The sequence below is a fragment of the Phallusia mammillata genome, chromosome 3 (assembly GCF_965637545.1).
Source record: "Phallusia mammillata chromosome 3, kaPhaMamm4.hap1.1, whole genome shotgun sequence".
Taxonomy (NCBI): domain Eukaryota; kingdom Metazoa; phylum Chordata; class Ascidiacea; order Phlebobranchia; family Ascidiidae; genus Phallusia; species Phallusia mammillata.
Genome location: NC_137254.1, coordinates 25,054,652 through 25,070,425, shown reverse-complemented (window position 1 = coordinate 25,070,425; position 15,774 = coordinate 25,054,652). Strand labels below are relative to the sequence as shown.

At 39.4% G+C, this 15,774-nt stretch overlaps 1 protein-coding gene across 1 annotated transcript in view; it reads left to right on the top strand.

Moving 5' to 3' along the window:
- Positions 1 to 1,088: 1,088 nt before the first annotated feature.
- Positions 1,089 to 15,774, top strand: part of LOC145218006 (uncharacterized) — a 29,646-nt gene continuing 14,960 nt past the window's right edge. The window contains exons 1-24 of the mRNA XM_080085406.1: positions 1,089 to 1,530; positions 2,166 to 2,204; positions 2,284 to 2,380; positions 3,184 to 3,367; positions 3,593 to 3,718; positions 4,615 to 4,806; positions 5,187 to 5,324; positions 5,902 to 6,013; positions 6,276 to 6,540; positions 6,609 to 6,822; positions 7,085 to 7,256; positions 7,705 to 7,871; positions 8,532 to 8,658; positions 8,769 to 8,871; positions 9,308 to 9,527; positions 9,889 to 10,107; positions 10,533 to 10,670; positions 11,098 to 11,312; positions 11,555 to 11,737; positions 11,877 to 11,991; positions 12,488 to 12,628; positions 13,000 to 13,311; positions 13,638 to 13,766; positions 14,108 to 15,574. Coding sequence (XP_079941532.1) covers positions 1,446 to 1,530; positions 2,166 to 2,204; positions 2,284 to 2,380; positions 3,184 to 3,367; positions 3,593 to 3,718; positions 4,615 to 4,806; positions 5,187 to 5,324; positions 5,902 to 6,013; positions 6,276 to 6,540; positions 6,609 to 6,822; positions 7,085 to 7,256; positions 7,705 to 7,871; positions 8,532 to 8,658; positions 8,769 to 8,871; positions 9,308 to 9,527; positions 9,889 to 10,107; positions 10,533 to 10,670; positions 11,098 to 11,312; positions 11,555 to 11,737; positions 11,877 to 11,991; positions 12,488 to 12,628; positions 13,000 to 13,311; positions 13,638 to 13,766; positions 14,108 to 15,574 — 5,160 coding nt within the window. The 5' untranslated portion in view covers positions 1,089 to 1,445. The remainder of the gene's footprint in view (positions 1,531 to 2,165; positions 2,205 to 2,283; positions 2,381 to 3,183; positions 3,368 to 3,592; positions 3,719 to 4,614; positions 4,807 to 5,186; positions 5,325 to 5,901; positions 6,014 to 6,275; positions 6,541 to 6,608; positions 6,823 to 7,084; positions 7,257 to 7,704; positions 7,872 to 8,531; positions 8,659 to 8,768; positions 8,872 to 9,307; positions 9,528 to 9,888; positions 10,108 to 10,532; positions 10,671 to 11,097; positions 11,313 to 11,554; positions 11,738 to 11,876; positions 11,992 to 12,487; positions 12,629 to 12,999; positions 13,312 to 13,637; positions 13,767 to 14,107; positions 15,575 to 15,774) is intronic.

Genomic DNA, 15,774 nt, shown 5'->3' with positions numbered 1-15,774 from the left:
AATCAAGCGGAACACGATTTAGTGGAAGGGACAAGACCAATTCCCAAAATGTATAATTCACTACCTTATATGTCAAACCTTACAGCCAAGAAAAACATTGATGTGCAAAAGTTATTATTTTCGGTTGGGTTTAACTCATTCGAAAAGTCCACAACAATATAAGTTTTTTTGTCGTACTGGCTGGCGAAAACACTAAAATGTGTATAGTGAACGCAACGAAAAATGAATAAACCCTGCTTATAGATACCAATTTTAATTCTCTTTCATTTTTTAGTATAGATTTGAATGATATAATTTACCCCAAGTTTCCTACATAGTATTCGGCAATCAATTTATTCTTGCTTAAATTTACACTTAAATAACAAATTACCCCTGTTAGAGCATTTTTTTACAACTCGTTTACAAATGGGTCAACGAACCGCAGATCATGTTATTAATGCAGCTGAATTTTAAAAGTCACGTTTTGTTGATGAATTTGCTCCAGCAAGGTTGACAGTCGACTTGTTTGCTGTTTACAAGCAGCTTTGGCGGAGCCGTAAAGTCGCAAATTCACAGTTGAAAGTGACGCTTTTACGAGTTATAAAACCAGGTGCGGTGCACAGGTGGGCAGACTCTTGGCACCAGACAGCAAACATTTAAGGCGCACTTGATACAGAGTGTGAAAAACACTTGGTCCAATTGTGCGAGTTCGTATAACCTTTGTTCTCCAAACGGAACTTTAAATGTGCTAAATCCGGCTTGGTGATTGTTTTAGTGCAATTGTGTTGACGTTCACCTAGCGAAATAAACTCAACTGAAACATATTGCGTACAAAAACCTTCAAAAATACTCTTTTGCCGGCTTAGTGTTATGTTCTTTCGCTGATACGTTTAATTTCAGTGTCCCTAAAACGTAATTCACACGATTTTTGGTTGCGAACATTTACCAAATCTGGAATAGTTTTTATGCATGTCTGCATTCTTTTGATCCCAAGTGGCACAAATACAAGACCCAAATGCTTTTACCTATTTTGCACCACGGTTTGCTTTTTGGAAAATGAAATATAAAGGTGATTTCGGCATGCCCTCTTTTTAGGTGGATTTTGTGAAAGTAGGTATATAACTCGTAACACACCGCCAACAGGATCGACTGAGAAAATAAGCAATAAAAATCGACGCTGCATTGCAACCAACGGTCGCGATATTGCAATAATTGCAGCATTTGTTTACCTTGCATTTTCATGTGGGCAAGCCGCTCTCCTTTTCTGGCGCCGACGCTGGCGCGCGAACAAGCATTGGCGTCGATTTGGCCACCGCGACATTATTTCCTCTTACGCGGGTCAAGGTACGATTCTGGCCCCGGGGAATAAAAGCAATCAACCCCGATGCCTTGGAGCATTCTGCGTTTGATTTGTTCAACGTAGGCATTTCAAGAAACCTGTTATACGAAGATCCAAGTCGGCGAAAATGGGGCGACAGGCATTTGCCCTGCTGCTTTTGATGCTCATCTGTTTTGTGGCAACTGAGGCGCAATTGGAGGAGCCAGTAGCACGTGAGTAGGCTACATACAAATTAGTGCATCGCATTTTGCCCGTACAAGAAATCGCTTGTTCGCCATGAATTACCAAAACAGCTAGTTACTATGGATATTTTTTGATGTTTCATATAAGCAATAACAACAGTTCTTTCTTGCTAAAAATACTACGCATTTTGTAATAATAACTATTTCGTTCTCAATGGCACTTATGGCACTTGAATAAACCAAATTTTGTGTTTAAAAATTATAAATAGGGATTTTTTTAAAATACATTAAACCTAACTAAAACAACCTGGCCCAGAATTAGTTAGGATGAACATACGGTGCTTGTGATTCAACTTTTTCAACAACTTTCGGCGGATTCTCCACTGAGCCCGCGTAGCTCAATTAGTAGAGCGCGAGTCCGGAAAGGCTCCTGTCGTGGGTTCGAATCCCATCGCAGGCTAGATTTTTCTAGCCTACGCCTTGCCGTATGGTGGTGAATGCTCGGTGACCGACTGATTCGGTGTCGCGCCTTCAATGGGCCTGGGGCAGGCGTACTGTGGCCCAGAATTAACTGCTATTTTACGCATTTAAAAAATGCCTCGCCATGTAAAGACTGGTTTGTGGAAGTTCGTAACATATAAAAATACGTGATCCTCTACTTTCAGAAATCAAAGAAGACTTTTTTGACTTTCCACAATGCAAACGTAAGTTGTGTGGTTTAAGAAGTGGGTGTTATAATTTGCCGTTATTTTACCATTTTCAAGTTTTTATTTTATGTTTTAGCGGTACAGAGTTTCATTATCGCAAGAAAGTACACTTACCAGTATGAAGGAATCATTGAAAGTCAACAACATGAAATTCGAAACGGTGCACTGTTAAGGTAAACTACTTTTGAAATAAATATTTTAAACCGAAATTTAAAAAGCGGCACATGTTTTTTAGCTTCGGGACAAACCAATAACAAACTTTTTTTAAACCGCGCATATTAAAGCAAGTATTACATCAATATAGGAAACGTAAATATGGGATGAAGTATTTGTGTACTTTTCAATGGTGTAATTTTCGAAACGGTGAGTCAATATGGCGTTTAGCATATTACCTAATTAGGGAGTAGTTGATTTTTTTCCAGCATTCGTACCCCGAATAGAATATGCAAGTAACAGAATTGGATGAGCGCCGAATACGTTTTTTTCCAAATTAGCGCCAAAAAATGTAAAAACGCAAATAAAAAATGATGCCCTTTGTGAGTGTCAATTGCAAAAAACAACGAAAACGTCTAAATACGATTCATACAGCTCAAACTTTAAATAGTATTGTTTTCCATAAAATTTGACATAAATGAAAAAAAATTCTAACAAGTAGGCTACACCAAAAAGTTTATTTGTGTGCGCGTCAATTTTGAGTTCTTAAACAACGAGAGATTAAGGCCCGTATATGTTATTTTGAAATGAATTTGTAAAACGTTTGCCAAAATGCACCTTAATGTCCTTTATCGTTTCTAAATGATACTAATCACTATGAATAAGCTGCTGCTGCCAGGCATGCTGCATAAACAATTGTGTTGTGTTTTACCGCACGCAATTATTCTGATGAAGGCGCCTCGTACGGGACGTCGACGCGTCTGTTATTATGCAATGAAAATCTGCCCGAAAAACAATAAACGGTATTGTGTAACATACCTAGGTGTTCTGTGGAGATCAAGATACCCTACCAATGTGCGGGGACAATGTCCTTTAAACATTGTCATGTTTTTGGGGGGACTCCCTTTCCGAATGGTACCCTGGTCTACACCAACCCGTCGCCGCTTGACAATGTCGCTAAGCTGATGAGACAGAATAGCGTGTATTTCCATTTTGTTGATGGAAGGGTAAGATTAAATTAAACTTTCTTCCTTTCAATTTATCAAATCGAAATCTATAATCCCCTTTTTCGGGTTTAAAATTGCTGAATGTTGGTACAGAATCCATTTTTTAATTATTGAAGTATTAAAAGCTTCTGATTGAAGATGTAATGACAAATACTAGGTGTACTAATCTATGTGCTATTGCTTTTGACTTTCTGTGACAGAACAAATCAATTTGATCGTTTGCAGATAACCAAAGTGTTTGCTGATAACTCCGAACCGTCGGATATTCTCAACATCAAAAAAGCGGCGCTTTCGGTTCTTCAGATCAACTTCTCTGCTCTTAGGGTGGCTGGACTCAACGCACCAGTGGAGGTAAAACATCAATCAAAAGAAACGCTACATAAGTCAGCTTTTGCCCTCCTTTATATGAAGATCCCTTACTTTCACACAAAAATTTAACGTCTCAATATGACCAGGCCCGTGAAAAACGAATTTAGGCAAGACCTATACTCAACGTAAAAGTTGTGCCCTAAAAACTCACCAACATCATGCTCAAACAAGCAACGCTTAGCGTCCATGTAATTTAAACAGTTGAAAAAAAACACGTATTATTACTATTTCGATAAATAATGTATAATTTATGAAAGCTATGAGACTGCAAGATAATACATTAATCCAGGGGTGCACAACCTGCGGTCGTACGGTCACATGCGGCCGACGAGACGAGTTTGTGCGGCCGTGAACATGTTTACAAATACACGTACTGGCGGCCGTGACGTAAAAAGCCCTTTTGCTAAATATTTTTAAATTGCTCTAAACAAATTTTGTGGGACTGGAAAGAGCACTTTCAGCTTAGTAGCCAAAAGCGTCAGACTTTTTGCACGCTTACTATGTGCAAACAATGTGAAAAAAAGGTACCACAAGCGTCACAATATAGATTATGACGTCATACACAGTTACGACTGATCACCAGGCTATTTAGCTAAATCTGTGTATAAATTAGAAATTAATCTGGGCTTTTTTGGCGCCAATGGATGGCGTATATAGACGATAATTTTTTTTTGACCCAAAAACAAGCAAGCAATTGGTGGCCGTCAGTGAAATAAGGATCGAAAAGCAATTTGCGGCCGTCGGTGAAATAAGGAGCAAAAAGGTTGCGCACCCCTGTATTAACCCTTAAACGCAACTACACTTTATCGCCCAATGTTTTACTGCACAATTCAACCCCCCACTTGACTTATATCCAAAACATTTCGTGTTATTTTTAGTATGAAGAGGAAAACATCTTTGGAATCGGCAACGTCAGCGCTCGAATCAGCACAGTAGCGGTCGGTGCACCACGTCAAGTGACGGTAACAAGAGACACAACTAACTTCAAACACCCGTGGAGCATCAAAGAATATGGAGAGATTCATACCACCAATGAAAATTCTGATTTAAGGGCCATAGCAAGCGACTTGGTGCGTTAAAACAAGTTTACGTTTGATAAAGTTAATACTTGTGATTCTACATGACGGACGTCTGTTAATGTAAAGCAGTGGTTCGTAAATTTTTGCTAACACTCCAGACCCCTAAAACATTAATCCAAGTCTTACTTTGGTAAACTACATTCTAATAACCATCATCACACGGAGGCGAACCCAGATAAAAGTAACTGAAATGGTTTTAACCTCAATAAATAAAGTGGTTCAGTATGACCATAAGAAATACGAATATTTTTGATTCGGTGTATGTAACCAAAAACCTAATCATGTCCAGCGCATAATTAATTTAGTCGCTAAACTAAACAAATAATCGATATTAACAAATTTTCGATATGAGGCGTTTGATACTTTTGCAGGTAGTGAGTGTGGCGCACAAATTGGAAAAGCCGCCAGTACAAGAATGCAGCTACATGTTGGAGAGAGGACGACTGGTTGAAGAAGTGCGTTGTGTCGAAACCAAACCGGTATTCTTAACCAACAATCCCTACTTCAAGGTACGTATACCCTTTGTTTGCAAACTCAAACTTATAAGTTGCGAAATAGGGCTAGTCAAGTGCAATTTGAACGCGTTCCATTTGAACCTATATAAAATGGATCGCCACGTTTTTGATCATGGTTCAGGCATAGGAAAACGTTTTAGCCTGTTGTTAGAACTTGTATAATTATGTCAAAAAAATTGGAGCCTGAAATTGGAGCCCGAACCCGAAAGTACACGCCTGAAACCCGTCCCGAATCAAATCGAGTTTAGGCCCGAAAGTTTGATTGACAGGCGTTAGAAGTAAAGCCCCAGAAGAACCAAGACAACAAACCGCATATACAATGATGGACCATTGGTCTTAAACAAGGCGATGTAGAGTTTTTGACATTAGGTCAGGTCCAGCAACTGGCTACTAAGCTGTTTTTTTAAATACTGACACAGTCAGGCCCATATCAAGCCCCTTGTTTTAAATTTAAAGAAACCTAAACCCAAACCCGGCCCGAAAGGCCCAGTCCGGCTTACAACTCTGCGCTGAATTAATTTGTCAAGGGTTTGTATACTTTGTTACATCACGATGCTACTGTATATGACAGGCTCTAAGCGACTTACTGTACGGAAACACTGCGAATGCGAAGGCAAGAGTTCAGTTGAACATGAACAGATTGGCGGACGAGAGAATGGAACCCAGCGATCGAATCACATCAGGTAAGTGTATGAGATTGGATATCAATCTTGCGCGAACGCATGTGCTGTTTGGTTTAAAGTATAGAACATGGTTTTACAGTTAGGACTTAGTGTACAAAAATGGCACTTATCTTTAAGCTACATGTTTCCTATTAATATGCACGCAGTAGCGCAAATAAAAAAATAAATATAGTGTTAAAGCATTTTAACATGTCTGCAAATGACCAAAAGCATTTCGGTAACAATTTGCTTTGTTTAATTACTCAAATATTTTTTATCTCAGTGGAAAGAGACCAAATCAAGGCGCGATACGAACGACACTCGGTTATGTACGAGGCGCAATGGAAGGAAACGATCGACGGGTTATTCGTGAACTTTGACCCCGTGGCTGTAGTGCGAGATCTCATCACGACACCTAACGGTCCGTTTACGGCCGGTAAATTCGCAAAACTTGCTCAGTACATATCTACACTACCGAACCATGGCATGTGGTCCTTGTGGGAAAACGTTTCTAATGCCTATACCGGAGAACAACGTGAAACTCTCACGTAAGACTTAGTTGCTCGCGCTGTGAAGTTAGGCACTCTAAATAACACACCTGCTGTTTTGAACGCAGGATTTTGTGGGTGCAGCTTCTCTACAGGTGCAGCATTGTGTCTCTTCGCTGCCACCTACCGACTTGCCAAGAAGCACTTGCTTGCCAGAACGGTTTCCATCGTTTCCTACGCAACATTGACTTAACAACCGACGCAGTGGAAATTGAAAGCGGAGTGATGAAAGCAATGACGACGTTTGAGAAACCAAATGTTAACATGGTTGCCGCCGCACACGTAAGTTTCATTTTGCACTTTAAGGTATAGAAAACAAAATCAGAAATTAACCGTTTACAAGCAATTTACTCAGAATAAGAATTGTTACTGCCCTCAAGGCCAACTTATCATTATGAGCTTCTTCACAGGGGCTTACCTGAGAAGGAAAAAAAGTCATGCCTTACCATAATTATGTCTTAAAGCTTATTACATCAGGAAAACAGTGTACGTCACAACGCTTCGATTAATTTCAAAGAGACTTAACCACCAAAACCCTTTGCAGTACTTCGCAACTCAGCGCACCACACCATTGAGGGTATTGACTCTCGGAAAAGTCCTTGCTCGACACATGGATACGTGTGAATTGGATACGCTCGAACCTCAGACCATCGAAGCAATCAACTACCTTAAAACCCTTCTGAACACCGACTGTTCAATTTCAATCACTTACAACGGTATGAATTCGCACTAAAACGTCTTTTTATAGTTGCAATTATAATTTAAGCTAGAAAATCAATGTTGCACATTATCAGCCACAAATACAACACATATACCTCAGTTATTGGTTTGAAAAAGGGGTTTCTTAAGTTGAGCAAGTAATAAATTCTAATTGAATAGATCTGTAGGCATAATTAGTTATTAATGTTTTACATAAGTTTAACGATAAAAGGCTCTACGTCAAGTCTGACTTGACAACATATTAAAACTACTTGTGATTAAAATGATCCAACTATAGCTTCAGTTATGGATCAAAACCATCAACAGCAAGGCTTAAACTGAAGATCAGTGTTTGCCTCTTTTTACGATAAAACAGTAAAACCGGACGATAAAATCTCTACAGAGAATCAGTCAATTTATGTCAAAGAATTATGTTTAAAAAAGTAACACAAGTCTACTTTACAGAACATGAACTCATCATGTTGGCGGCCATAAAATCATTAAGCGCCCTTCCCACAAACGCTGGACTAAACGGAGCCATTTTTGTCAACTGCGCGTACAATGTGCATGCACCGGTTACTGTGGCACTGGAAGCTGTCAGATCGCTGAAAAACGTTCCTGTTGAGCCGGCGGTGAGTTTAATATTAAAATTCGTACTACAGCGAATATATATTGCTACAAATAAAGCTAAAAGTTTTGCTACTAAATTCACTGATTACCAAATATGATCTACAGCTTCACAAACGTTTTAGCTGATGCCCCTATGGTAACATATACTGCCAGTTGCATGCTACACTGCTACTTTAGGATTTTTTTCATCAGTTTTTTAATGTGCTTGCTGAAAGTTAGAAAAATCACCTTCAAATGACTTTTTATTAAGTTAAATCAAAGTAACCACGACCCCAAAACTTTCAGTGGGACCATGTAAGGATCGCGCACCCCAGTTTGTGAAGCCCTAGTCTACAGCAGTAGTTGTTTCCGAACATGTTTAGGTGTCTAATTAAAAATCCAAACACAGTTATACTAATCTGTTCATAAGTATAACGGTGAAAATAACGACCCAAATAGACGTAAAAATAACGACCCGAAAAACGTCATGCTTTAAAACGATAGAATAAAAGATGCGCAGAAGGAGGTGTAAGCCACCTTGATATCACTGATGATGGCATGAGCATTTTCCGAAACGTTATAATGAATATACAGAATATCGCTTTTTACGTCTATTTGGGCCGTTAGTTTCACCATTTAAGATATACTAAAATTGCGTAATTTAAATACTTGTATGAAACCAGATGCGGACGAAGATTTTGTCGATTTTCACCGACAACAGCCGCCTGGTAACACTGCGTTTGTCGTGTTACGCATATTTGATCAACAACAACCCAACAGAAGCGGAATTCCGAAGCATTGCCAACATTGGTAAGAACATTTGATTTTCTGAATAAAACGCATTTTCATATAGGCCTTACAAAGTTTTACTAATCACTAACTACGAAAACAGTACCAAACATAAATCTTTCATAATGTAGTCAGTTTGGACCCTACACCAAAAGCAGTGAAACACTACGTGAAGGAACATATTAAAGCACAGATCCAGTACAGAGGAACTCGTTATTGCGTGCTTAGCGAAAGGTATGACTTTCGGCTAAATCTAAGGTCAAAATAAAGTTTGTTATACACGACCTTTCGTGTTAACAGGTCAGGGCCCGATAATTTGATATGGTATATACCCGACATAGCTGTCGCATTTAACTTGGGTTTTGCTACGGTTTGCGGCTCCAAGAACTGGTAATAATACTGAATTTTGCATAAGCAATAAAATAAATAAGTATATATGGCAGTCGCACCAGTCAGGTTTAAACCAACTTCTTTGTCTCATATGGCCATTAAATTGCACAAAAATTAAATAAGATTACGTGAACTAAGATTTACAATGCAAGCATGAACAAATTTGTTTCATGAATCGACCACGTAAACACAGTTAAAATCGTTTTCCCGATTAATATCGAATGAACCAGGTAACAGTTCATAATATTAGCTGTAAGTTTTTGTATGTTATGGTTCTCAGTTTCGCGGATATAGTTATGAAGTCGCTTAGACGAAACAACTGGGCGGAAATCGACCTTTACAACGAAGTGACACCAGTCACGGAAAAAGAGTACAATTTTGCAAGATCAATCTTCGTGCCGTACCTCGAGCGGGAAGTCAATTTCTACGTGAAATCCCATGTTGTTTTCCCACAAAATAGCATTTTCCCACTGTTGGCGGACGTTGCAATCATGGGAGAGGTAAGCGATTTCGTTTTTTTGTGAAAAACTGGCATCGCTCTTTTAACGCCACAAAGATACTCAGGCTTCCCTTAAGATGGTTGGTGAGGTAAAAATACGTTTTACCCGTGTTTTCAAAGATTTCGTAACCAAACTGATTATGTAGATTGTCTGTATTAAAGGCATACGTTTGCATATGCCAAAAACAACATCATTTGCTCTACCTCGATAGTAGCAAACAAAAAGTAGCTAAACATACACAACCAACAACAATGGTTTACAAAATAGACCAATTACCACCTTTTCAAAAATCATTGTAATGTAATATACCTAGATAAGAATCAAATTTCCGCACCCCCAGTCAAATTGCAACTATTTGCAGTGGGATTCAAGAAACATCACACTTATGGAGTTGACAGCAGATTTGAACAACATGCTTTCTCTCGTTCGGCCATTGCTCGGAAGCAAAGGAATCTTCGCTGAACCTAGACTCGAACAACTGCTCAACTTGCCGTTCTACCAGCTTATGGACAGTGCCACCAGCGCTCTACCCCCACTCACTGAAGAAGAGCTACGCAACTTAGCCCAAATCCAAGATGAGGTACGGGTAGTGATGTACCGAAACGTCAGTTTAACGAAATTATTTGACTGAACCAAAGATCTTTACAAAGAGTTGGTTTCGCCGAAACCGAATATTTTACGCAGACAACGTATCTTTTTCATCTAATTGCATATCACACAATTCCTTACACTGCGCAAAAGCTAACACTGCGCCAACTAGTAACTTTTTTAAGGCGTTACCATTTTGTTCACTTTAGTCAAAAGGCCAGTAATTCATTTACAGGCCAGCACGACGACCGAGACAAATTAAAACCCACAAAATTTATAAAATAATGCAAAACAACTGTCCTGTAGGAAAACACTCAAGCTCAAAAAAGGATTTTCTAATGTCAATATACCTTTCTGACGTTATTAACGAGAGTTAGAACACATAAAACTTGTTGTTGATTTTTGTTGTTGTTTCAGGCATACGTCGCGTTCAACATGCTGAAAATGCAAAGTAGCATGCCAGTCTACGTCAAACTTCTGAACAAGGAGATCGACCTCAACAGGCTGATTGAGATGCCCTGGCTTCGTAAGATGAATCTCATGAAATTATGGACGGTAGGCTGTGTGTAATATTTACTCTATTACAAGCTTAAAAGACATCCCATTAGGCAGCAACCCATAAATAAACCCTGGATAACTACATAAATAACCCTGGATAACAGTGCAAACAAACGTTAGATTGTAAAATTACACTGTAAGGGTGCGTATCCTTTTTTACAGTACTTAAAGCCATGAAAAACATGACAGGTGTCTAAAACATGAAAAATACTGTCGCAACATTATTTCAAAAAATATATTTTAACTGTGAGAAGTAAAGATTTTCATTGAGTTAAATTTGCCTTATCTAGTTTAGTCGAAAAAGCAAACACTTCATTTTGTTTAAAACCAGAAATTGTTGCTTTCTTTTAAAGATGTCGTTAGTGATGGAATGTAGCTTAATGGTAGTCGTGTCGCAAAGTAAAAACTGATGGATTTTTTATAGCTATCGCAAGAGTTTGAAAGTGGCAAAAGCTATCGGAGTTTGGAGGCCAACGAACCTTTGCGAATGGACATTGCTTCTCCCACTTCGATTGGCTTACCGCATGTACAAAGCACGAGTCTTACTTACTACTACAATCTCCGTTCAAGCGTAACTGCACAAATTCGGAACATCTTCCTTTACAACCGGGGCACCTTGTCTGTTCAGGCCAAACCACTGTGAGTACAGATTATTTGATTTCAAACAAGCAGTAACCTCGGACCCGCCTAAAGGTCTTAAATTCTGACAATAATTCCAGATTTTGTGTTACCTACGTTGTTATAATCTCACCATTTCATAAGCCCAAGAAACCGCAGAACAGCCTTTCGTTATTATCATTACAAACAAAGACTATTAAACGCTTTCAACAACATAAACCGTAGTGTAAATGTACAAGTATTTATGCCTCTTTGTTTTTTAGCATACGATCTAGTATGGAATGGAGCCACAAAATTCAATTCCCTGGAGGCGCAACCTGTGGTGCTGGGTACTTGCTTAACGCGGGCCATAGCAGTGACATCAGCGTGAGCATCGACGTGGAACCAAATCAGGTGTCGGTTAACGTTGCACCATTGCATGCGTCTACTGAACTTCTAAGCATTACGTAAGTACGACCACCATTTCAAAATTGAAAATATAATATGATTCAAATTGTTGAAAGATTGAAACAAACATTGCTTTAAATCGACATGTTATTTAAAAAACATTTGTTTGCTTTTGGATTTGTTTTATCTTGTTTGCAGATCCAACATAATGGCGGTGAAGAACGGTGTTTTAAAGGTGATTCCAAGGGCCAGTGAATGTGCAGAAACTTGCCTTTCCAGTAACTGTAACAGGGGCACATATCTTCAGTACAAGGTAATTAGTGCGATACGCGATTACAAAATGTCGGTTAAAATCCCTTAAGTTGTGCAATAACATAGCAGCAAAAGCAGAGTATCAAGAAGGTTTGAAATTGGTGCCTAAACTTGACCGAAACCAGAAAGCACAATTATACACAAAAGCTGGTAAAATTGCGAAACAAAAGAGACCGAGTACGAAGTCAGATCCTAATCAAGTCTGTTTTATTCCAACTTAAGCCCAAACCCAAAACCGATCGGAAAAGTTCGGCATTTTGAGGAAGTAAATAACTTACCATGCTTTTGAGGCTTCTATCGCATGAAATTACGGTGTAGCGGCAGCGCGCTTGGTCATGATCCACCAATTCACATTTTTGCGCCAGTATTTCCGGCTTGGTGATCGTTGGGTGACATTGTGACACGCTATATGATATGTGCTTTTATCAGGCGAAATAAACTGAATTCAACTCAAACTTACAGTAGAATGGGAATATAAAGAAATCCATGTTTTGCAGAACTGTTACAATAACCCAATGGACATCGGTCTCTACCTTCGAAGTGACCAGCGCTATTACTACAAGATGAGAATCGCCACAGGACTTCTCAACACAGTCATAAACGAACAAAACGTGGAAAGCAAAGGAATGGAATTTGTGGTAAGTTTTTTTTACACCAACAGCCAGCAGGGCTTTGGACACATTTATACTTCATTCATAATTACTACATTATTATTTATTTGGTAAAAGGCTTTGTGGCCCCCCACACATCTAATGTATCAGTTATCAGCTAATCTGAATTTGCAATACAACTAAAGTGGCCGTATAGAACATGACGACTTGTGTCATTTTCAAATGAAGTGAATTAAAAAACCAAGCATGTATTTGATGGTTTGTTTCTCGTTAGAATCTTCAAAACCCTGAAATCTGTTCCTATGGCCATATTTCCTTTGACAAAAGGCCTTTGTTGAACTGTTTTGGGTAAATACATTTCTTTTTTGGCACTTAGTAGCTGAACGTTGTGATTTCAGTTTGGAAGAAGCATCAACCCAACTGAGGAAGATATAGCCGATGGTCTGAAGATGGCAGTTAAATATATCCCAACCCTGTCCGAAGTTCGCTGGGAATACGCATTTTCCAGTGGACAACCTTGGATAGTGAGCCTGAAGTCGGCCGTTCAGCTTGTAGATGAAGAAGTAAACGATAGCCCACTTGATTACTACCTTGCTGTTGCAAAAGTGACAAGGCCAGATGGCAGCATCGTGTACAACAATGAGCTTAAGATTGCTCGTCAATCTACACCGGACAACAACTTTTTGGAACTCTTCCGTTACTTTTCACACGTAAGTATGGCATGAACTAAGATTACTGTAACGGACATATTGCGAGTGCAAGGTTTCTCCGTATTCACCACGACATTTTTTAGTCATTTGTCCTGTAATCGTCCTATGATAAGCTAGATCTTTCACCAACATTGAGTTTAAGTACAAAACCCTTAATGCAATTTATACAAACCGGTTCCACGATTTTGTCGAAATAAATGACTAGAATTTAGTTTTATCAGTATAACTACAGTCTCCAACGTTCGTGGCATAACCAAAAAACTGTTTGCTTCACTATAAACCCTGCGACAACGCAAACCTTTTGTTGAATTCTGATATATTTACAGCACACAGCTGAAGCTACCACCTACACAGTTACTGGGAAATTCCAATTCCCGGTAATAGGATACTACTCAGCAAAAGGTTTGGTCAAGAGCGAATCCAGTAGTTTGTCCAGCTACACTGCTAGAGTACAGGTAACCTCACATAACTCGTCAGTTGCACATTAAAAGTATATCTTAAAACATATTAGAGCACTCTCTAACCTGGGCTCGTTTGAACCGCCGAAGGTTCCACAGCTCTGAAAATTAAAAAAAACCATAATGGTTGGAGAAAGCAAATTTAAAGTTTATGCAAAAGATTACCAACCCCTTGTGAAACAAGTTTGATTTTTAACCTCTTTTAATGACATGTAAACAAGCGTTAATGAATAGTTAAATATTTCGTTAAAAGAGTGAAAACAGTAGAAAATTGTGTCTTTCCGTATTAACAACCCACATTATTAAACTTTAAATCCTAAATAAGCTTTATTGTTTAGTTAAACAAGGGGCTATTGGAAACGCCAGGACCATCAGTAGGCCACTTCAGTATCAAAACAAAGCCTGTCACTGATGGCACAATGAGCGGATACCTAACGGAGGCAACCGTGGATTCTCTAAACATCCCGATGGTACCTTTCACCCAAATCAACATGCACTACAGATCTGTTAACGACACTGCCGGAAATTGTAACAACATTCTTCATGCTGAAGCCTTGCGCCGTGACGGTCGACCAGTTCCCTTCGTTAACCTTCGCTACGACATTGCCAGAAGCGCTCCAAGTTCAGTTGCACTGAAGGCTACACTTACTTGCAATATATGGCAAACGCAAATTGATATAACGTCGCCCAACACAACAACTCTTATCACCACCACCAGATACGTTGTCCCGGAAAAAATGTTTCCCAATACCTTAATGGAGAGCAACGTGCAAAATGAGGTGAGAATCTTGGACACAAATACCGAGTACAACCCCACTTGTGTTACCTTAGCAATATCAGCTTGCAAGACCGTGGACGATGAGACCTACTTCAAAATGGATATAACTACAACGGCATCGCGACATCCTATACTGCGTTGGTCACTGCCTGCAAGCCTTTCATACTACGCTTATCTAACTCTAAAACCAAACCGATGCGCAAAGTGCCATCATCTTGATGTCAACCTACCGAACTTACGCATAAACAGCCGTCTATTAGATTCGGAGGCTCGAATCTTTAACTGGCAAATGGACGTGAACATAAACCGAGGAGTGATGTCCTACCTTTACCTACCAGACAAGATTGTGAACCTTCTTAACCACTTCTATACCGACGAAAATCTAAGGTTCGGAATCTTGCAGTCTTTCGAGGAGCAGGTCCCCGAGAAAAAGTGGAATGTCAATTTAATGTACTACGTGGGCGAAAGAAGATTCGAAATTTCTGCAAACCTGGCGACACCAACTGCTAAAGTGTGGAATAACGTCCTTTTTACGTCTAACATCTTGTGTACACGATGCGTGCCCTTGCTGGAGTCCCAATTTACAACTGACTTTAGCTATAAATTTAAGGAACTGGAAAAGTCAGAATTAACTGAATTCGCACCTCAAGATTGCGGCTACTTACACGAGATGTCACTTGTTCACAACCACCAGGGTTTGGTAGTAATTGACACTTATCTCAGACACGAGATTATCGCCGGCTCCAAGCTCCATCGACTTCGAAGCAAATTTAACTTCAAATACTCGAACCTCCGCAATTCGTTGTTAACAATGTGGACCGACGTGATCGAGTTGCCGTTCGCCATCAACGTAACCGCCCGGCCCAATAGTCCAGCAAACGGATTTGCTTATGATGTTGCATTAAGCTACGGTCGGAATTCCTTATGGGAAGGAACGTTTACTCAAGCACCAGTCCCTGTTACTCGATTCCCAGAAATTTGCACTGCTTCTGAGACCTGTATGTACAGAAACTTCAGCCTTTGGCAGGTAAGAGACTTTTTTACTGTGTAAGTTCAGTAAATGTGTATTTCACATAAAAACATGACATAGCTGCCCTTCTCACATGCATTTGAGCGGCGCAAAATTTATAACTGTTAAAACTGAATAAAATTTAAAACACCTCAAAATAGTTTTGAAAAATACATGTGCTGATCACCCTCTCAGAAATGGATTTCCTTTAATGGTTC